This window comes from Pongo pygmaeus, chromosome 3, assembly GCF_028885625.2.
Source record: "Pongo pygmaeus isolate AG05252 chromosome 3, NHGRI_mPonPyg2-v2.0_pri, whole genome shotgun sequence".
Classification (NCBI taxonomy): Eukaryota; Metazoa; Chordata; class Mammalia; order Primates; family Hominidae; genus Pongo; species Pongo pygmaeus.
The window spans coordinates 7,456,199-7,479,993 of NC_072376.2; the positions used below are offsets into that span (position 1 = coordinate 7,456,199).

Consider the following 23,795-nt stretch of genomic DNA (forward strand, 5'->3'; position numbering starts at 1 on the left):
CCTCCCCACCTCCTCTTGTCCTAGAAGCTGTAAAACAATGGAGCTGCCAAGTTCTCCCTTCACACAATGGTGCTTCACTCCTCAATGCCTTTGTATGGGCTGTTCCGTCTGCCTAAATGCCCTCTCTCTATCGTTACCCAACAGAGCACATCCTTAAAGTCTAATTCAGACTGTCACCTTCTCCAGGAACCTGTCTTAAAACTGTCCAAAAAGATCTCATCTCCCCCTCTTCATGCCAGAAGCACCTCCTTCCAATAGCCACACACAGTCAAGGTCCTTGACTGTGACCTGTGTACAACTATGTTCATACAATCTGTGTGAGGACTGGGAGAGCAGTATTCCCCTCTGCAGCCCCAGTGCCTAACTAAGCCCTGTGCCTCCTAAACACTCTGTAAATGTTTACTGAATGAATGCCTTGCTCTTCATTTCACCTCAAATTAATAAACTCTGAAGCCCCACGTGGCTGCTGGAACATTCTGACTTCTAATCTGGCACATTTTAGAGAGATCTTTTTTTTCTCCAATTGCAAATTCCATCTGCTCTTTCAATTAATGAAAATTCAGCCCTATGCAAATTTTTCTTCCGGGATCATCTTTTGTGAGTTACCTCTGGGAGCTTACTCATCAGCCCATTTTCTGAATCTGTGTTGGGAACATTCTGGGAACTTGTTATTGGGCCTTTGAACTGAACAGCTCAAGTGAGTGAAATAAACAAACCTGTCACTTGGCATTAGGAATTTACAGCCTCAGGAGCTGCAAGATTTGACTTTATTGAGAGAGCTCTCCCTTAACCCCATCTTCCCCACTAAACTCCCACTGCCTGGTGCTGTTCCCCAACTACAGTGTCTGAAAATACAACCATTAGGAAAATCAGCTGTGTCCTCTAAAGCCTATAAAAATCTCTTCCATACATTTGGCCACTAAGTCAGGCCTGAAGCTTTTCTAATTGGAAGGACATCAGTAACCCCGACTCTGACATACAGCTGGGACAATGAACTTATTTCTTGGCTGAGAAAGTCGTCTTTATAATTCAGGAGCTCAGTGTCAAAAAGGCAGCTTGGTGTAGTAGCAAAAGCATAGACTTCAGATCAAAATAGACTTGGCTTCAAATTCTGGCTCCTTCACTGACCAGCTGTGTGGCCCTGGGCAGGCTAATTAACCTCTCCAGACCTCCACACATAAAATAAGAGATGTAGAAACGTCGTGTGAATCTTCTGAGGATTAAATGTGAAGACAGGCAGGTAGCGAGGTCCCAATACAGGTCAGATTTCTTCTCCTTTTGAAAGCAGGGCCATGGAGGAGAGTGCCCAGCTGGGTCCCCATGGCTGTGCTTTCCTGGAGACCAAGAACCTGGACTGGGCTGCCTCAGACAGTGTGAGGCAGGAGCAAGGTCAGGAAGCCTGAGTAGAGCCTTTGAGGAGGCTCGGGTGAGTCCGTTAGGCATGGCGCCACGTGCAGGCAGAGACATCAGGGCTGGTAGAAAACTGCCTTGAACTTGGCCAGGTGTGGTGGCTCACGCCTGCAGTCCCAGCACTTTGGGAGGCCGAGGCAGATGGATCACCTGATGTCAGGAGTTCAAGACCAGCCTGGCCAACGTGGTAAAACCTCGTCTCTACTAAAAATGCAAAAATTAGCCAGGCATGGTGGCTCATGCCTGTAATCCCAGCACTTAGGGAGGCCGAGGCTGGTGGATCACGAGGTCAGGAGATCGAGACCATCCTGGCTAACACAGTGAAATGCCATCTCTACTAAAAATACAAAAAAAAATAGCCGGGTGTGGTGGCGGCCTCCTGTAGTCTCAGCTACTTGGGAGGCTGAGGCAGGAGAATGGCGTGAACCCGGGAGGTGGAGTTTGCAGTGAGCAGAGATCACGCCACTGCATTCCAGCCTGGGCAACAGAGCAAGACTCCGTCTCAAAACAAAAACAAAAACAAAAACAAAATACAAAAATTAGCCAGGCGTGGTGGCATGTGCCTGTAATCCCAGCTACTTGGGAGGCTGAGGCAGGAGAATCGCCTGAACCTGGGAGGCGGAGGTTGCAGTGAGCCAAGATCATGCCATTATACTCTAGCTTGGGTGACAAGAGTGAAACTCTGTCTCAAAAAAACAAAACAAAACAAAAAAACTGTCTTGAACTTCTCCAGTGGTCCAGGATCTATACTCCCTGACATCAATTTGCTTTTTGGAAACAGCGTGAAAGCAGTCAGAACGAATCGGTAGGAATACAGAGGAGGCTTCTAATGGGAGCTGCTGCCCTTACCTGGCATCTCTCTTCTCAGCACTCCCCTGTGGGATGTCCCCCTCGGCCTCCACGTGCCCCTTCCAGCACAGCATTCTTGAGCCTCAGAATTGGTTCTCTGCCTTCCTGCATCCTCCTTGAGGGATCCTGTCCACTTCCATGGCTGCGCTGCATCTCAGTGCTGGCAGGTTCTCCATCCACATGTCCAGTCTGCATCATGCCACTTCACAAACCTACTGCTCTTGCTGTGTCCCCTACAGAGTGAGCACCACTCTGCTGCACAATCCAGAGACCTGGGAAGTCGCCTTTGCCCCCATTCTCCATCCCATCAGTTGCTGAATCTCGCCCAGTTGATTCTCTTGAGATTCTCTTGAATCTCAAGGCAGTGACCTCTTTGGTCAGACTTGCCCCAGCTCCAGATCCTTCCAGAAAGGGATCTCAGAAAGGTCGTCAACAAAAAAAGCCTTGTTGGAGTAAGTGTTCAGGCTCCCATGAAGACTACTTGTAAGTGAATGAATTCACTTATATGGATATCTGCTAGTATTTTTGCTAAAAAGGAGTTGGTGTCATGGGAGGCCAGGTTGAGATGTACTTCAGAGCTTGGGTTTTGGAGGCACATTGACCTGGGTCTGACTCTTGCCAACAATGTCAACATGGGGAAGTCACCCAACCTCCTAAGCCTCCATTTCCTTAACTGTAAAATGGAAAGAAATACTTGTGTCTATTTCATGTTCGAGGGCATTAAAAGAAGTTATAGGTTACAGTTAATGTGCCTGTCTTCATGTTAAATGAAATTATAGGTGGAAAGCACTTAGCTCAGTACCTGACATGTAGTAAATACCCAAAAGCAAGTTGCCTATTATTTATACCATTGCAGGTATTTATAGCCAAACTTCATTTATTCAATTTATTTAATAAATGAAAGATTAATGACATGAGTAGTGGATTCTAGGGAGATGATGGTATAGATTTTGAATCTCCCCAAATCTGCATATAAAACAGAGCAAATAGATCGCTAAACCAAAAACTCATGGATGCATTTGCTACAAAAATAAGTTGTCCCCACAACCCTCAAAATACAAGTGGGTAGCAGCAAAACACCAACAGTGAGAAGAAGCGCACGGTAGTGATTTCTACATGGAAAGAAACCAAGAGAAGCAACAAGGCAGCATTCTAGGGACCAGAAAACAAAGAACTCCAAAATATGCAGCAGGTATTCACTGGGAAACACAGATGACCACTTTGAGAACAGCAGCTGAAGCTGGTAGGAGTTTGCCCAGTCTAGTATCGGGGGCATTGAAAGGGCTCTTGATAAATTCTGAAGGAGACGGAAGAGTCTGGGACATCAAAAGTCTATAATCCACCCAGCCACGACTCCTTCCAGGAAAAAGCCCCAAAGAAAAACTGTGTGAAGTAGAACCAAACTGCATCAGGACAGGGACCCTACAGACAAAGGAAAGAGGAACTCCAGATAAAAATGGAGAGGAGAACAAAGCCAGGAAACCTGGATAGCAAGCTGCCTTAGATTTTGGCACTTCACCAAACAACACAAGAGATAGGTCTGTTAAGTTAGGAACACTATCCTGAACCACACCATCTTCTAAAAGTTTAGAAAAACAAAGTTCACATAAAATGAGCAATTTCTACCCCTCTCTCTTGCTGGAGGCCTCTCAGCTGGCTCTATTTTGATCTCAAGTTTAAAGGTAGAATTTATCCTTTCAGGGAAATAGTCATTTTTTTTTTTTTAATCTGTAAGGAAGACAATAAGAAGGTTACAGTGGATCCCCAAAAACCTAGTGTTCATGAAGACAGATTGGAATGTAGGCTTTGCCAAGGGCTCAGGGAGGTCTCTTCTTCCTCAGGCCATGTGGAATTCAAACCCTCCACCAAGTGCAAACTAAGCCTCCTCCCCCACTCCAATACCCACGTGCAACTCTAACTCCTCCAGGCGGTGTTAGGCACTGTTTATGAGGTCGGGGAAGAAAGATTTTGGTTGTTTAATTCAACATACAGTGCCCTATAAGGCACAACCTGGCCAGAGTTAAGTGAGGCCAAACTGGCAACAGGGCATTTTCACTGCTGAATGACAGACAGCAGCAGAGAGTTCAGCCAAGATGGTGGACTTCTCATCCCAGTGGTTAATTTTCTGTGGCAAAAGTTGCACCTCTGGTTTGGTACCGCCTATAAATACTTCATCCAGTTATCAGATGCTATGCTTCCTAAGGCCTCCTTCTTCCATTTGAAAAAGGAAAATAAAAGGAAAACATTAATAGCAGTAACCTTTGGAAGAAAGATATGGAGAAATATGGGCTTTAAATGTTTGTGCACCTTTGTGCAGCACTGATTACATTTTCTAGCCTTAAACATGTATTTCTTATATCATTTGCAATGGTAAATGAGGATTATCTAGGCATAAAACTCATGCATATGATGTATTAATAATCATCAACAATTACTGAAACAAAAGAGCAACAGAAAAGTATCAAAGTCAAATTCCATGCCAAGTTATTATAAGTAAAAGGAGAATGAAGAGCAGAATAACGTCATTGCAATAAAAACACACAGAAAGATGTGCTGATAAAACAGAACGAAACTATAGCCTACGTTTCAAAAGGTCAAAAGACACAGTAATGAGTTGCTTCATTAACGGTTCCCCAGTGCATCAGCCTTCTGATACCCATGCTCCATGCAGTTCCCTTCCACGTGGTTGGCTATGTGACTTGCCTTGGCCAACCGAACATCAGGAAATGTGAAGCAGGCAGAGTCCTGATAAGCATGGGGGAACTGGCTCTACCATCTTGAAACTACATGTGAGGAAGCTCACTCTAGCCACTTTGATGATGAAAGACCACACAGAGAAAGAGTGATATGTTCATCTCAGCTGTCCTAGCTGAACCCAGCTCCCAGCTGACCTACTAGTTGAACGCATCTTCATGAGTGAGCCCAGCCAAACCTGAAGAAAAACCACTTGGTCAACCAAAAGAAATGTGAGAAATAATGTTGTGATTGTCTTAAACCACTATGTTTTGACACAGTTTGTTACACAGTAATTGATAACAATATAGACATTCAGAATTAACACGTAATAAAGACATTAACAAAATTATATAAGACATGAAAAACAACATAAATTAGAATAAAAAACTCAGAAATCGGTGAGAGAACTTAGGGAGAAAGAAATAAAGGGAAAATGATTTCAGAAATGAAGACTTCAGTAGAAAACACACAAAACAAATAAACACAATAGATAATGCCTTGGGAGAAAGAGAAATATAACAATGAGAACATTTTTAAAGAAATGAAGGAAGAGGTAATAAAGATTTGAGGGACAGTGACAAATGTTGAAGACTGGCAAAGAAGATCCAGCATTTAGATAAGAGGCATCCATAACCAAGAAGATAAAAAGCAAGAGAACAGAATGCAAACTAAAAACGGTAATTCCATAAAAATTCCTTAAAAAACCGTTTAAAACTACACATTGAAAGAACATTGTGTGCCTAGGAATATAGACCCAGAATGACCACCACCAAGTTAAATTCTGGAAAATACTGAACATAAATGGAAAAGAAAATACTTGTTTTGTTTGCCACCCTCTCAAGCCTGAGCCATGGCTCTCTGGCTGAGCAGGAGTTCTCTAGAAAACCAAGAGGAGAGGGGTTGTCTAGCAGCGGAGACGGCTTGGAAAAGGTCCAGAGCTTCGAGAGAGTATTGTATCTACTGGGAACTGTGGAACCTCATGTGAGCATGGGAGGAGGGTATGTGGCAGCGGGCAGTGGCAGATGAAACAAGAGAAGGATGCTGAGTCTTAGGCATTGAGCCTGATCACATGAAAAAAAGGGGACTGGAACACTCACCCATGTAGGGCTTGGTGCCAGCCATGGAGGAAGCCCTTTCTGCTCCTTTCACTACCGTCGCTATGTTGAAGTCTGTAATGTGAACATGTCCTGCAAATACAGAAACAGAAACTCCAGTTAGCATGGGCTGCAGGCAGCTGGGTTATTTAAAGCTGTGGTTTGCAAGGTGGGATACCGTGAAGAAAACGTTAGAACTTCTATTTATAATACTATCGTATCTGATACTTTAAAAATGTTTATTTTGTGTGCATGTTTCAGAATGTAAATTCATTTGGTAACATATGCATATTATTTTTACATAAATATATTGAGGGGCAGGATATATTTTTTATGGATTAAAAGTTTGGAGACAGTGATGTGGAGAATTAAAGCTCCTAGAAATAAATGAGACAGGTCACTCCAGATGCCTTCTCTCAGGAAAACTGTAGGTGGGCTATGGCTGGGGCAGGGGTGGGTGAAGAGGATTCTCCCACCCAGAGGACACTGCTTGTTCTGCTGTTTGTCTGCTATGGTCATTGGAGACCTTGGTACTGTACATGAGGAATTTAGTAGGGAGAAGGCTGGGGAGTTGAGACCACCTTCCATCCAGGCTGAAGTGATGGCAGCAGATGGGCATGGATAGGCTGGGTGCACCTACAAAGTAGGTGTTCAAGAAACATGACAAGGAAGGAAGAGGGAAAGAAAAGAAGGGAAGGACACTAAATGAGTGCAGGTAAAAGAGGGAAACAGAAGAGAAGGAAGGAAGGGGATAGGGAGGAAGGAAACACCCAAATGGTCAGTACCTGTTTTTTGGGAAATTTTGGTCAGTACTTGCTTTTTGGGGAATTTGGTATATATAAGACTCCAGCTCAGAGAGCCTTGGATAATAGTTATAACTGCAATTACATTTCTCTCTATTTGTCTGTCATCACATCATGTGAAAATGGCTGGCTGGATTTTCACCAAACCTGAGAGTGGCATTTGGCATGTGGGACTTAAAAGCATAGATGAGTGGCACATGCAAAATTGACTTTGAGGGACTTGGAAGGCATCACCAAGAGATGGGAAAACACATTCTGGAGCAGGTGCATTGAGGCATGCTGAGAAGCCCATGGGACTACATATGGGAGGGGCATGCCTGATGTGAACAGCTACAGTGGACAAAAAAAGCACTAGCCGTTTAACATACAACCCTCTAATCTCAGACTCAACTGCCAGCACTGATGTGTGAGAGTGCTGCTCAGCCAGCTATCTGTCCAGTGATCGTAGGTGAGACGCAGCAGCAAGGTATTTATTCAGTGAGGATCCATAATACTCTTCAGGTACTTGTGGATGAAGTTTAAGTCACCCAGCCAGGTCTTTGCTGGGATGCACAGTATTCCTACATAGGCAACATTCCTAGAACATACCCAGGCTGCTTTAGCCTCTGGGGCTTCTTCAGGCCCCTCCCTGTGGCTGCAATGAGTATGTCTCCATTCAACCATCCACGGTCCTGTCTGAAAAGTGGCAGTGTGTAGTAGTAGTTGGGTGCACACACTCTGAGCCAGACTGCCTTGGTTTGGGCCTCAGCTTTGTTGGGAGTAGCTGTATAACCTTGGGCAAATAACTTAATCTCCCTGGGCTTCAGTTTCCTCACCTATAAAATGGGATGATGATAATAAAATACCCATCTCAGAAGGCTGTTGCAGAAATCAGGGAGTTTCTACACATGAAATGGATAGAGTGATGCTGACATGCAGAAAGTAGGGAAGCTTCTCATAAGGGTTTGCTCTTAGCATTTTATCCTGCCAAGGAGTGGCTCAAAACCCATCTTCTCCAGCAAGGACCAATCTATCCTTATTGGTCTCCTATCCAATCTCCTATTCCCTTATTTCTAATGCCAACAAGAAAGCAAACTCATTACTGTTTTGCACTTTGAGGCATGTGAAGGTGAGTGTATGTTGTAGTCATTGCTGTACCCCACACCCACATAGTTCCAAACAGAGTGGCACATGTCAGCATTGTAAGAGGACTATGAAGCCTTCGAATATGGTTTTTGTTTGCTTTTCTTGCACCTTCTCCCTCTTTCAAAAGTTTGGTATTTTCATTATGAAAGTGACGCCAGCTCATTAAAATAACTGAAAGAATACAGACATGTTTTTGGGTTACCCCTTTAAGGCCCTCAATGTCTCTCCCACTCCCATGTAATCCATCACACAATTCATCTGGCTCCTCCATGATTTCTCTTTGCTTATGCAAATGTATATCCATATATATGGGGGCTTTGGTTTGTTCTTGCAATAATGAGATCATACTTCATGGGTCACTGTAAAAGTTACTTTTGAATTTAGCCATGTATCATGGAGTGTGCCTGAGAATATATACCCAGAATGTCCCCCAATGTCCCCCAAGCTAGTATACATAGGTCTACCTATGACATCCACAATCCTTTATCCTCCCTTCTAAGTCCAATTTTTTCCACAGTTATTTTGGTGATAAGATGTGACCTGAAACATTCTTTTTTAGTTTTATTTATTCCATTTTGGATGAATATCCATGTTTTGCTGTAGAAATATTAATATATTTGATTACAAGGTGTTCTCCCAAACCTGTATGGAGTATTACATAGTATAAAAATATATTACTTAAGATATTATTACATATTGTGTTAAACACATTATTTTATATTATCATATATATTATTTAATATAAATGAATTTTTACATCTGAAAAAAATTCTGAATTATGAAAACATATCTGCCCCAAGGGTTTCAGATAAGAAGCCATGGACCTATAGTTACACAGTATTCCATAGGATGTCTGTATCATACAATGTATCATTTATTCAGCAATTCCCTATTATGGGTATTCAGGTTGTTTCCAATTTTGCTTGCTTAATTGTTTGTCTTGTTACTATAGAATATGTGACAAGAATTCCTGAATATATATCACATATTAGTACTTTTATTTTGACTGAGTAAATCCCCAGAAGTGGGATTGCTGGGTCCAAGGGTACGCATATTATGTTCCAAAAAGTTATAATTCGTGGCACTATAAACAGAATATGAGGATGTGTATTTCTCTGCACTTTGCCAGCACTAGTTGTTATCAGTGATTTTATGTTTTGCAAGTTATATGCTGAGAAATGTTATCTCGCTGCAGATGAGGCTGCCCGTTTCCCACATGATCAGCCTCTCAGAACCTTGGTCAGTTTTCACTGGGAGCTCCTTGTCTTCAAGATACATTTGCCCTTTTCTCTGCTATGTGTATTGCAAATATTTTCTCCTAGCCTATTGTTTGTGTTTTGACTTTGTTTATAGTACCTTTTGCTATAAAGACGTTTTAAAAATGCAAATAATCTGTTAATTTTGTTTTAAGTGTTGTTTCTCTTATAATTTTCCAATTTTCAGGAGCTACCCAAAATGATATTCTTTGTCTTTGGACAGTGTCATGCATGGCTATGATTCCCTAGAACTGCAGAAGCTATTTGCGACCACAAGGAAAAACAGTATAAAGATGTAGGCTGTCCATGGAGAAGGCACAGCTTCAAGTATAGCAGAGAAATGTTGCCAGAGCCTGATCAAACCCTGCCTGAAGGCTTATTCCACTGAACTTCAGCTAAAAAAAAAAAATACCCTTTACTATTTAGGACTGTTTAAGTTGGGCTCTTTGTTCCTTGCCACTGCTGGTATCCCAACTGATGCAGACCCTTACTGACTGACTATGTGACTTAGACAGGTTATTTAAGCTCTGAAAGCCTCAGATTCCTCATCTGTAAGAAGGGGCTAATATTAATAGGGGCCTTGTGGGGTAGTTACAGGGCTAAACAGTATGGTTAGGAACTGAGAACATGATATTTGAGCAAAGATCTGAAGAAGAGGAAAGCAAGCTGTCAACAGAGTTTCTGGAGGAAGAGGGCAGCTGGCAGAGGGGACTGTCAGCACAAGGGCTGTGTGAGGAACCAGCAAAGATGTCAGGGAGAAAAAGGGAAGGAGTAGGAAAGGAGCTCAGGAAGGGAAGGGAAAAATGTGTCAGGCCTTCTGGGCTGAGACAGGATGGTGGCTTTACTCCAAGTGAGAGGGTTTTGATATGATCAGACTCAATTTTGAATACTCTTTCAGCTGCTGTGAATGGATTACAGGGGCAAGGACCAAAGCAGGGAAACTCACAAAGAGGGGGAAAATGCAACCCCTGGCTCCTTTAAGCCACTGTTATTTAGGGTTAATAACTGGTGCAGAATAGGTGTGAAATCTCATCTTAATCCTTCAAGTGCTCCTGAGAGGAGGGTATTACTATCCTTGTCTTTACAGAATAATAACTTGAGGTTCCAGTCACTAGTGTCAGGGCCAAGGTCTCAAGGCTGATATATGCAGAAGCCAGAGTGGAGCTTTTCCCCCGTCCCACTCTCCTCCCACAGAGCTGGGTCAAACAGTCTTGATCTCGTTACCTCCTGGCCTTCAGGGTTGCTCTGGAACAGACGTGCTGTTTCCACCCAGGAATTCAGGTACAGTGGGCAACACCCTGCATGACAGACAGCAGGATTCCACTTCTGCTTTCCCCTGGCTGTGCTAATTGATGAGCTGTGACTTCCCAGTGGGCCTCATCTAATTGGCAACCGAAGATGCAGGAAAGTGAAAATTAGTGCCCAACAAGATTTCCTATGAGTTCCTTCTCAGGAGAATGAAAGTTTACTATAGAATGTGAAAATATGAACTGGTTTACTTTCCATAAACTGAAAACATCCAAAAATCAAAGAGAAGGAGATCAGGACATTGTGTATGACACATTAATACAAATGCTAATGGAGTATCGATAATCAATAACCATGCTCCCAGGACTGTTTATGTATCCTGTACTCCAGACATGCATCTCTCCTTTCTTTGAACACATGGAAATTCATCTCATCTCCAACTCTTTGACACTCCTTGGAATGTTCTTCCCTCTTGACTTCCTGGTAGATTTCCACTAATTCTTCAAAACTGACCCCAGGACTTACACGATTGATAGACTAGCTTTTTCTACTCTAGTTTTTGCGCTCATACTTCCACTACCAGGAAATGCATTACCACAGAGAGTGGTATCTATGTCTTAGTCAGTTTGGGCTGCTACAACAAAATGCCGTTAACTGGGTGAGTTAAACAACAGACATTTCTTTCCCACAGTTCTGAAGGCCAGTAGTCTGAGATCAGGGTGCCAGCATGATTGGGTTCTTGGTGGGGGCTCCTGCTATGGTTTAAATGTATTTGTCAAAATTCCTATGTTGAAACTTAATCACCGATGTGATAAGTTACAGCCATGCCTCAGTATTCACATCAGGAACTGGTTCCAGGACATCCCAGGAATACCATAATCTGTGGACAGTCAAGCTTCTTATATAAAATGTCTTAGTACTTCATTTAACCTGTGTACAACCTCCCACATACTTTAAATCATCTTAGATTAATTATAATGCCTAATACAATGGAAAGGCTATGCAAGTAGCTATTTTTAGTTGTATATATTGTTTGTATTTGTATTATTTCTTATTGTTGCATTGTTATTTTTTGTCTGCTACGAAATCATTTTTGACCATTTTTTTTATCCACAGCTGGTTGAATTGAACCCATGGATACAGAGGGCCAACTACATTAAGAGATGGTGTCCTGGCTGGGCACGGTGGCTCACACCTGTAATCCCAGCACTTTGGGAGGCTGAGGCGGGCAGATCACGAGGTCAGGAGATCGAGACCATCCTGGCTAACATGGTGAAACCCCTTCTCTACTAAAAATACAAAAAATTAGCTGGGCATGGTGGCGGGCACTTGTAGTCCCAGCTGCTTGGGAGGCTGGGGCAGGAGAATGGCGTGAACCCAGGAGATGGAGCTTGCAGTGAGCTGAGACAGCGCCACTGCACTCCAGCCTGGGTGACAGAGTGAGACTCCATCTCAAAAAAAAAAAAAAAAAAAAAAAGAGACCCTTAGGAGGTGACTGGATTATTCACCTCATGAAACAGGCCTCACACTGCATTCACCGTTTTGATCTTCCATCTTCTGCCATGTGAGGACACAACTACAAGATATCAACTTGGAAGCAGACAGCAGCCCTCACCAGACACTGAATCTGCCCACATGATCTTGGACTTCCCAGCCTCCGGAACTGTGAGAAATAAACCTCTATTATTTATAAACTACCCAGAAATGAAAGAGACCTTTGAGCAGTCAAATCCTATCACCTTTCTTCATTCCTTATTGTTTGTAGGGATATCATAATAGTCACAGGAGTATTGACAACATTCCATTTTAACTCTTGACTTTTAATACCGCAGCAACCTGATGGAATAACCCCACGTGGTGTTTATCAAAGGAATTCGAGCCTGGCTGTAGCCTGGTATGGCAGTCTTACTGGGACCTCCAAGGCCACAGCCTGGGAGAATAGGACGTGTGCTTGTAGGGGCAGGCCTTGCTCTTTTTATGAACACTTTTATGGGTGCCATGCTTCCCTAGAAATTCCTGGGAGTGGGTGCAAATATTGCTCCCTCTAGAGGAAGGAAGACCAAGAGTTAGGATGAAAGGGAATCTACACGCGGTCATCTCCTTTCAAGTATTCTCTGGCTGGTTTCACTTTCATCATTCTTGAATTTGGAATAAATCTCAGGTGATCATCTCTCCCCATCTCAGCTGGTTTACAGGACCCAAATTATGCCTAAGCCAGAGGTCAAAGTGGTGCTGCTTCAAAGAAGCAGCTGAAGCCCAAAAGAGATGAGAATCAGGGCTGTGGGCCCTTCAGCTCCCTCCCCTGGTAGGCTCCAGCCGTTTCCAGCAACCCTGGCTCTCTGCTAATAATAATTGCACTTTGGAGCTGTGGGTGCTGATTGTAACACTGGCTGCCGCTGTTCGACACAGGATCAAACATTCTGGGCACCACACAGAACTATTCTTTTCTTCTCATTCATCTTCATGGAGATCACAGCAAACTTATCACAGGACAATGGTAAAAAGAAAAAAGAAACCCAATCAAATTCCATGGCACTAGCTTATCCAAGCTTCTTTTGGCTTATGACAGTAGGAAGACTATGTTTTCAGCATGTGTCTTTGCCTGATAAAGAATAAAATGAGCCTTTGATTTTCTTTCTGTTGCATTTAATTTGGCTTCCTTCTGTACCTTGGTCACCTTGGTGGTGGGGTAGGAATGCAGGGCCTTAAAAAATCATCTGTCTGTTCCAGGCTGCCCCCATGCACAGGTGAAGAGTGGAAAACAACAACCAGTGACAAGAAATGCAACATTTCTGGGCTTTACTGAGCTCCTTCACTGAGATTTGGGAGGGACACTTCCATCCCCAGCTAATTCTGGTGCCCCCATGTCCTGTGATTCCATAAAGCTTGCCAGGCATGTGCCCCCAGTTTGAGCTGATGCTGTACAGAAAGCACGCAGTCCAAGCCTTTTGAGAGAGCTCAGAAATTTTTAGTGTTATTCCACCATTTCTCTATGTCCATGATTCTTAATGTCAAGCCAGTAGCTTTTGACATTCATTAGTGCTGCGGAGCCAAGGCTCCCTGACTAATACACTTCCTTTCTATCTTACAGTATTGAGCATGAGATTTTATGAATCATATTAATCACAATTAGTAACATTTTGGAGAAGTTTTTGCAATGCTTTCCCTACTATGATCTACTCCTTGCAATGACTCCAGGAGGTACCATGCTGGACACTAGATTCTCACACTTAGCATCCTCTCCCACTCCTTTCTTTGCTACCTCCTATATCACAAGAGCCAGAAGGGGGAAAATGCACTTCCTAACTCTCTTGCAGCAAGGGTTCTGGCCGAGATTTTGATTCCGCTGATGAGATGCACTCAGGTGAGAATTCATGAAAGGCAAGCAGAGGCCTTCTTTTTGGTGGCAGAGCAATCTCAATAGATGGAGGAGTTCACTGGGGCAGGGCCTGTCTGAACATTGTCTAGTCATCCCATCCGTGGTGTAAACAGTTGAGAAAGTGACTGTCTCATGCAAACTCCTGCAGCCAGAATTCAAGCCCCAGGTAGGTTTCACTCTGAGCCCCATTGTCTTCCTACTTCTTTAAGCCATTCTCTCTTGAGGGCAATGAAGCTCTGACAAGTAAAATGAACTAAGAATAGGCAGCTGCCCAAGGATGGCACTGCCTCCACCCTGGGTCATGGGGTGGCAAGACTACTGCTTCCTCTACTCTGCTCCTGACTCATTCCATCATATGGGGCTCTTTTCCAGACAGGTGTGCCTCATGAAGACAGGGGCTAGGTCACGTTTCTCCAGATCAGTATCAAATACTGTCCTGGGAACAGTGCATAATTAAGATTATTCTTACCAGGCCGAGCTGGAATTGGACCTAGTGTTAGTAGCAATACAGCAGGGAAGGACTGTCCTTCACTTTCAATTTCCACGAGGAGAGTGCATTAGTTTGTTCTTGCGTTGCTATAAAAGGATACCTGAGTCTAGGTAATTTATAATGAAAAGCTGTTTAACTGGTGGCTCATGGTTCTACAGGCTGTGCAGCAAGCATAGTGGCACCTCCTTGGCTTCTGGAGAGGCCTCAGAAAATGTACAATCATGGTGGAAGATGAAGGGGAGGCAGACAAGTCACATGGATGAAGCAGGAGGAAGAGAGACGGGGGAAGGCTCTACATGCATTTAAACAACCAGAGCTCACAAGAACTCACTCATTCATGAGAACACCCCCAGGCTCTCATCAACTCCCACCAGGCCCCACCTCCAACATTGGAGATTACAATTTGACATGAGATTTGGGGGAGGACACAGATCCAAACAATACCAGAAGGATTTGTCCCAAGTACCTTATTAGCTTCTTTCCAGCCCTTCACTCCCCATCTCAGCCCGTTTGGGCTGCTGTAACAGAATGTCATAGACTGATTAACAACAGACATGTGTTTCTCACAGTTCTGGAGGCTGGGAAGTCCAAGATCAAGGCCCTGACAGATTTGGTGTCTGTGGAGGGCCTGCTTCCTGGTTCAGAGGTGGCAACTTCTTGCTGTGTTCTCACATGGTGGAAAGGGTGAGGGAACTTTCTGGGGTCCCTTTAATAAGGGCACTTATCCCATTCATGAAGGTTCTACCCTCACGACCTAATCACCTCTCAAAAGCCTCTGACATGGTTTAGGTCTGTGTTCCCACCCAAATCTCATGTCTGATTGTAATCATCAGTGTTGGAAGAGGGACAATTGTAATCACCAGTGTTGGAAGAGGGACCTGGTGGGAGGTGATTGGATCATGGGGTTGGATTTTCCCCTGGCTGTTTTTGTACTAGTGAGTGACTTCCCACAAGATCTGTTTATAAAAGTGTGTAGCACTTCTCCCCCACACCCCAAACTCCTGCCAGCCATGTGAAGACCTGCTTACTTCCCCTTCACCTTCTGCCATGATTATAAGTTCCCTGAGGCCTCCCCAGCCATGACTCCTGTACAGCCTGTGGAACTGTGAGTCAATTAAACCTCTTCTTCATAAATTACCCAGTCTCAGGTAGTTCTTCATAGCAGTGTGACAACAAACTGATATAGAAAATTGGTACCAGTAGTGGGACATTGCTATAATGACGCCTGAAAATGTGTAAGCGACTTTGGAACTGGGTAACTGGCAGAGGTTGGAAGAGTGTGGAGGGCTCAGATGAAGACAGGAAGATGAGGGAAAATTTGAAACTTCCTAGAAACTTGTTAAATTGTGACCAAAATGCAGAGTGATATGAACAATGAAGTCCAGGCTGAGGTGGTGTCAGATGGAGATGAGGAACCTACTGTGAACTGGAGCAAAGGTAGCTTTTGTTATGTGTTAGCAAAGAGGTTGGAGGCCCTAGAGATACGTGGAATTTTGAACTTGAGAGTGATGATTTACAGCATCTGGTAGAAGAAATTGCTAAGCAGCAAAGTGTTCAAGATGTGGCTTGGCTGCCTCTAACAGCCTATGTTTATATTTATGAGTAAAAAAGTGAACTGGAAATGGAACTTATATTTAAATGGGAGGCAGAATGTAAAAGTTTGGAAAATACAGCCTGGCCATGTGGTAGAAAAGAAAAACCCATTGTCTTGGGAGGAATTAAAGCTGGCTGCAGGAATTTGCATGAGTAAAAGGGAGCTGAAGGTTAATAGCCGAGACAATGGGGAAAATGCCTCAAAGTCATTCCAGAGAGCTTTGCAGCAGTGCCTCCCATCATAGGCCTGGAGGCCTAAAAGGAAAAACTGGTTTTGCTGCCAGGTCCAGGGCCCTGCTGCCCTGACTAACCTCGAGACACTGCTCCCTGCATCCCAGCCACTCCAGCTCCAGCCATAGCTAGAAGGCCTTAGATACATCTCAGGCCACTGCTCCAAAGGGTGCAAGCCATAAGCCTTGGCAGTTTCCATGTGGTGTTAAACCTGTGGGTGTTCAGAGGGTAAGAGATGAGGCTCGGGAGCCTCCACCTAGATTTCAGAGAATGTATGGCAATGTCTGGGTGTCCAGGTAGAAGTCTGCTGCAGGGGTGGAGCCCTCATTGAGAACTTCTACTAGGGAAGTGTGAAGGGGAAATGTGGGGTTGGAGCCCCCACAGAAAGTCCCCACTGGGGCACTGCCTAGTAGATCTGTGAGAAGAGGGCCCACCATTATCCAACCCCCAGAATGGTATACCCTCCAACAGCTCGCACCGTGCACGTAAAAAAGCCACAATCACTCAATGCCAACCTGTGAAGGCAGCTGAGGGGGCTGTACCATGCAAAGCAACAGAGGCAGAGATGCCCAAGGCCTTGGGAACCCACCCCTTGCATCAGTGTGGCCTGGATGTGAGATATGGAGTCAAAGATTATTTTGGAGCTTTAAGATTTAATGACTGCCCTGCTGGGTTTTGGACTTGCATGAGGCCCCTTTGTTTTAGCTGGTCTCTCCCTTTTGGAACAGTTGTATTTACCCAATTTCTGTAATGCCCATTGTATCTTGGAAGTAACTAACTTGTTTTTGATTTTACAGGCTCATAGGTGGAAGGTACTGGTATTGTCTCAGATGAGACTTTGGACTTTTGAGTTAATGCTCAAATGAGTAAAGACTTTGGAGGACTGTTGGAAAGGCATGATTGTATTTTGAAATGTGAGAAGAACATGATATTTGGGAGGGGCTGGAGGTGAAACAATATGGTGTGTGTCTGTGTTCCTGCCCAAATCTCATGTCTAATTGTAATCCCCAGTGTTGGAAGAGGGTCCTGGTGGGAGGTGATTGGATCCTAAGGGTGGATTTCCCTTTTGCTGTTCTCATAATAATGAATTAGTTCTCACAAGATCTGGTTGTTTATAAAAGCGTGTAGCACTTTCCCTGACTCCTGCCGGCCATGTGCTTGCTTCCCCTTCACCTTCTGCCATGATTATAAATTTCCTGAGGCCTCCCTAGCCATGCCTCCTGAACAGCCTGTGCAATTGTGAGTCAATTAAACCTCTTTTCTTCATAAATTACCCAGTCTCAGGTAGTTCTTCATAGCAGTGTGAGAATGGACTAACACAGCCCCACCTCCTAACACCATCACCTTGGGGATTACAATTTCAACCTCTGAATTTTGTGAAGACACAAACATTCAGACCATAGAACTCCTTCACCAAGGGAGGTGAAGTGATGATGTGAAGGGTGAATTTAGGGTGAGCAAACTGGCCCTACTTAGCTTGGCTTTGCTCAGGTTCCTCTTACCAGGAATGTGACCTCTCTCCTGGTCCTCCAAGCTCTTGGTCTGACTTGGGCAGTCCCTGAATCCACACAGGCAGGGTTGGGGATCTCGGTGGTGAATCTGCCTCTGTCTGAGTCCTGGGCTAGGAAGCCTTTATTAGGTCTCACACACATCCTAGCCTATTTCTTATTTGTGAAAATCCCCACTTTGGGAGGCCGAGGTGGGTGGATCACGACATCAGGAGATCGAGACCATCCTGGCTAACACGGTGAAACCCTGTCTCTACTAAAAATACAAAAACTTAGCCAGGTGTGGTGGTAGGCACCTGTAGTCCCAGCTACTCAGGAGGCTGAGGCCGGAGAATGGCGTGAACCCGGGAGATGGAGCTTGCAGTGAGCCGAGATGGCACCACTGTGCTCCAGCCTGGGTGACAGAACGAGACTCCATCTCAAAAAAAAAAACAAAAAAAAATCGCATACAGAGAACACAGGCAGTTATGAATTTAATTGAGCCCCTTTTCCTCCAAAATTCACATACCAAAGTCTAAATTCCCATTACCATAGAATGTGGCCTTATCTGGAAATAGGGTCATCACAGATGATGAGGTCATTATGCCCCCAAGTGTCATGGGCCCGGAGCGAGGAGGGTAACACGCCTGAGTGGGATGATGATTTCTCGGAGGTTGGTACATTAAGAGACCAAAATATGGAAGGGGATATCCATGTTGATGAGGGTGGATTTGACTGAAATGTGCTATGTCTAGTGAATGAATGAATGTACTATGTAATGTTAAGGATTTTCAGTACTGGTCGATATTCATGTGGGATTGATTTGTATGCAAGTGTATTACAGTTGATTGAGGGATAACTAATACTTGCTTATATACACACATTATGATGAAGTCATATTGCAATGGGGTGGGCCCCAAATTCAGTATGATGGCTGTCCTTATCAAAAGGAGAAATTTGGACGCCGACATGCACACAGGGAAAATGCCACGTGAAGAGCAGAGTTATGCCGCCACAAGCCAAGAAGCTGCCAGAGCTAGAAGAGGGCCCCGGAGCAGAGCCTTTCCCACCCACTTCAGAGGAAGCAGGGCCATGCTGACACCATGATCCTGAACTTCCAGCCTCTAGAACTGTGAGACAATACGTTTCTGTTGCTTAAGCCTGTCAGCTGTGGGGCTTTGTTATGGTAGCCCTAGAAAATACAGGGGCTATTTGCTGGTGTCCTCAGTGTCTCACATACCATGTCTTTAGGACTTTAATACCCTCCCCTGGCACAGTGCTGCAGCAGAAACCCCATTTCTGGCAGCTTGCTGGAAATAATCTCACCACAATCTTCCTCAAGACACGTAGAACAGCTTTAAAGTGCATTACTATGTGCTTATCCTTACAGTCTTGGGACCCATATGGTTCCAAGACATCCACCACTGGCTCCTCAGGCTTAACAGAAACATCTCAGCCTTCCAACTTGTATGACTGGCTTCCTCTCCCTTCCTTCTCAACTGCTACAGTCCTCACATCTGATGCTTCATAAGCAGTACATGCCCAATTTTTTAATTTCCTGGAGTCTCTTCCTCCTGGCATGCTGGGGGTAGCACATACAATGCTTTGACAAGAGAAAAGTGGGTGTCAACATGGCTGGCCATGGCCATTTTGGGGAGCACTCATCACATTTATCAACAAATATGTTAGCAACAGATGGAAAGGCAATTCTTTGAAACGAGTTCAGTTAATGAGTGTTATAAAATACAGTGTATTACTAGAAAATTTGAGGTACAATAAGGCCACCAGATCAGGAGATGACTGATAGTTTGTTACAGTTCCCAAGAATAAGGGGCAGGCTATGTCATGGGCAAGGGAGACAGGGAAGCATCAGGGCCACTCAGGAGGATGGGGCGTGGGGAAATGTGGGCCAGAGCCTTTATTGTGGTTTCCATGGTAAGGAATGGGTGAGGCAAGGTTAGCAGACTTATGATTGACTAGTCTGAGTAATTTCAGTGGGCTCTGGGTTTTAGGGGCTGTCTCTAGTTGTCTGATACCTAGGGGAATTAGGGGAGGTGAAGAGGGGCCCGGAACATAAAATTCCTAGAAGAGCGGATAAAGGAGGTGTTGGGGGTATGGCTCTGGATTGGTTGGTTGGCATCTGAAAAGTGTGCCTTGGGGCAGGTTGTTTACCAGCTCTAGGATTGGCCAGCCCTGGGCAGGGCAGTCCATCAGCTTAGCAAGGCTCCAGAGGCCAAAGCTTCAGAAGACAGAAAATACAAGACATGGAATATTAAATAAAGAAAACAAATCCACTCTGACCACGTGGCTGCTGCATTGCCAGCTGCTGAAGATCCAGGTTAGGTTTCTGAACCCCACTGTACCCATCCCACGGCCACAAGAAATGAATGTGTACCTCTGGAATGCCATCCCTCAAAGGCTCTACTGACCTCTGGCATGCTTCAGAATCCAATGTACATGTCCATTCCTCCAGGAAGCCCTCCTGCACTACTCTCCTGGCCTCAGTGACCTTCTGCTGCCCCACAGCCCCATGCTTGCTCTGTCCTGGCCTTGACCCCAACGGGTCATCATCAACTGTTTACATTTCCACTCCTCCCACAGCCTTGGTTGCAGATTAGATCCACCTGGCAACTGTAAACGATCCCACTACTCAGCACTCTGTCCCGTAAGAGGAATCAAATGAGAGCTTCTCGAGGTGAGGTCTTGGGACCCAGGTGATGTGCCACCAGGACAGAGAACAGCCACCCCAGACCATGAGGTCCTCGACCACAGGGACTCTGCCTTCTGTGGTCACTGGACACAATGCCTGACCATGGCAGGTGTGCAACAAGCGAACCACTTCCCAAAGAGGACGAGGACTACATTCTTTATTGTCATCATAAATGACCTTTGAACCAGGGCCCTCAATGGCACTTAAGGGCAAAATATAGCCTCTTTCTTTCTGTCTCTCACTCTTCTCTCCTTGCCCACCTTTGGGGAAGTCCACCTCCCGTGTGGAAAGCACTAACCCACCGGCCTGTGCCTGTGGCTCCATCCATTCCATTTCCACTGGCCTCTTCCATCATCCTCGTGGTAGGCAACTGCATTAATGGCCTCAATTCTTCACCCCTCTCTGGATCACCCCATTGCCATGTGCCTTTGCAGTGTCTAGTCTCTCTGACTCTAGGTTTGGCCAAGTGACTCGCTTTGTCTCCTGCATTGGTGGCAAACACGACGCAGGTGGAGGCTTGAGTGGCTGGGCAGAGGGTTTAGCCAACATCAACAGTCCTGCCTACCCAACCTTGGTCTTAGGAGCAAACCTAGCCAAGATCAGCCAAGCCCAGCCTAGAGCCCCTCAACCCCAGGATGCTGTGAGCTAACGGGATGTTTTTTGTTTATGCCATTTAAGCTATGTGGTTCATTACCCAGCTTTATTGTACCAACAGAAAATCAATACAATTGCTTCCCCCCTCCCTCCATGTCTTTAAATTCCCCATTGTCTTGATCTCATGATCCTCAGCCTAAAACGCACTCAGCTCTTTTCCCTGCCTTGTTCTGAGATGCTGTATCTTCCTTCACTCTATTTTACCTCAATGCGTGGTATCTCTCTGCTTTTGCAGCTGGCTCAGAGACCTCAAATCTCAGAGCAGAATTAAAGTGTCCATTCTAAGACATAAAACCCTGAAAGATCAGAAAGAAAGGCAGACACTAGGGAAGCAGAGAAGCTTGTGAGAGATGCTTGGATTCTGTGTAACTAGCAGATCTTGGACATCATTAATAAAATTTTAATGCATTTATTTAATTACGTTTATATTTCATTTGAAACATAACTGACCAATTTGTTCTCTGAGAAGGTATTCAATGCAACCAATGATGGAACTCTTGAAATAGCAATACACAGTTATTGGTTTGTAAAAGGTTTTGTCATGCAGTTTACAAAAGGTGCAAGGAGATGCCAGCACGAATGGGGTGCCCTTAGGACTCATTTAGGAACACATACTGTCCTGCTCATCTTATGGCTAGGTCATGTTTCATAGTGAAGGGTTTGAAGGCATAAGATTCACTTTAAATGTTATAAACCTACAAAATAAACTGCTGTTGTATTCCTCAAACAGCCATTTCCCTCTTGTTTCTGCAGTTCTGCCCCACTGTCTCTACCACTTGTCCATCCAGGCACCTTCCTCTGTTTGGCCTTGTCAGGCCTTCAGGATCCCACTGTCATGGGGCTGCCTCTAAGACAACCCCTGCACACACCTTTCCCTCTCCCCTTTGCCCCCGACCTCTCCTGAGCTTCCCCACACTCTCCCCAACACCATGAAACCCACCAGCATTGGGACCCTGTTTGCCTTGTTCATCATTCTGTTAACCAGAACTTGGCACACAGCAGGTGCTCAAGAGATGTTTACTGAGGGAAAGACAAAGGCAAGAATGGCCAGCTTCAGGCTCTGCTCAAAAAGCCTATCAGCTCCCCTCAGAAGAGCAGGTAAAGGAGGGCCGTGGGCACAGACTTCTCTCCTTCTCCTCTCTCCCCAGAAAGGAGACTCCTTTTTCTGAGCGAAATTCCCTGCTCCTAAATTTCTTTTCTGTACCACCTGCAAAGCCACTCATTGAGTGTTGGAGTGGGGAAGGGTTATCAGCCATTCACCTCATAGTATGAAATATTATGTTCAATGCTCTGTCCCACCAGCTAGCAGAGACTTTTCGATGAAATGGGAGGCTGGAGAGGGAGAAGACTGGATGCAGGGGCACTTGGGGAGTGTGTGGGGTGCTGCATAGCCAGAAGGCAGGGCTGGGACACTGTGAAGGCCAAGCAGGGGGTGGCAAAAGATGAGGAGCCCAAGGGGGCAGAACAAGATGCAGAAAGAATGTGGGGAAGGCTGAGGTGGAGGCTGAGAATGGGTGCAGAAAGGGAGGTGGAATGGGATGGATGGAAATCCAAAAGGCAGGAAAGAGAAAACCTAGGGGAGGCTGCCTGGGAGCAGCCCGCCTGCCTGTATCTTTTGTGCAGCAACTTCAGGGGAGCTGTGGCCAAGGTTTGTGAGGATGGAGCCAGAACTATGAAGCCAGGCAGTCCTGGGTTACCCCCATACTCTCTGTGTCACTTTTCCTAATCAGTGCAATGGCTGGCTTATTGCTATTAATGTTTCTGCCTGAATTTTGCTTCTGGACCGCTTTGCAGGGCCTGGAAGTCTCCCCCTAGCAGTCTCTCTTAATCAATAGGATAGAGCCTTGAGGACGCTGCCTGGAACCCAGGCTTCCAGACTCCTGCTTTCCAGACAGCCAAGCAGAACCAGCCTCTGTGTTTTCTCACCTCCTCTTTACCCTGCTTCTGTGATTTGACCTTGCCTGGCCCTGAGCAGAGAAAGCGGACAGGAAGAGGGCGAGTTATCTACCCCTTCCCGAGCACTTGCGTACTGTGATGGGTGGCTGACCTTTGAGTCTCACCCAAGACGAGACATTCATCACCCTGCAAGGTGGGTCAATTACTTCTGCGTCGCTGCTGGGAAGGCTGAGACACGGAGGTACAGCCACTGGCCCAAGGACATTCAGCTGGCTGGGGGCTCAGCTGAGTGCCACATCTGAAGATCCTGACTTTTAGATACAAACTGGAGACATTGCTTTTGCTTCCTTTCCAGCCTTGATTTGGATCCTCAGCTCTGTCCATGCCCCAGGCATCTTGGGGCTGCTGCTGACCTTCCATTCAGGAGCACAGTGAGTTCAATCCTACCACCCCCCAAAGCACTTAGTCTGGTTCCAGCATCTGATGCAGAGATGCAAATGGTCCCATCCACCACTCCTGTACATAGGGATGCACACTATGAGGTTAGGATGCCCCAAGCTATGCTGCTGGCGCATGGAAGGTTCGAGAGGAGCTCTGAGATAGAACCATGACCTCAGCCTGCAGAGGTGGGGAAGGAGGGCGGGGGAGCTGCATAGAAAACGTGACACATTCATCCCTGAAGGCCTCAGCAGGGATGAGAATCCCTACTTCAGAAGAATCCCCACCTGCTCCCTCCAGCCAACCCCATGTTAGGCCCTGAGAGACAGGCCCCTGAAGCAATGCCAGTGAATTTAGTTTTCAAGGCTGTAAGGCTCCTGTTGGCATCAGCCGCAA

The 23,795-nt window shown here is 45.3% G+C and overlaps 1 protein-coding gene across 5 annotated transcripts in view; it reads right to left on the reverse strand.

Annotated features, from left to right (window-relative positions):
• Positions 1-23,795, reverse strand: part of STK32B (serine/threonine kinase 32B) — a 443,733-nt gene that overhangs the window by 67,298 nt on the left and 352,640 nt on the right. For 3 of the 5 annotated variants that reach the window (XM_054484777.2, XM_054484781.2, XM_054484780.2), the window contains exon 6: positions 6,093-6,182. The exons of the other annotated variants lie outside the window; for them this stretch is intronic. In XM_054484777.2, coding sequence (XP_054340752.1) covers positions 6,093-6,182 — 90 coding nt within the window. The remainder of the gene's footprint in view (positions 1-6,092; positions 6,183-23,795) is intronic. 5 annotated transcript variants of the gene reach the window in all.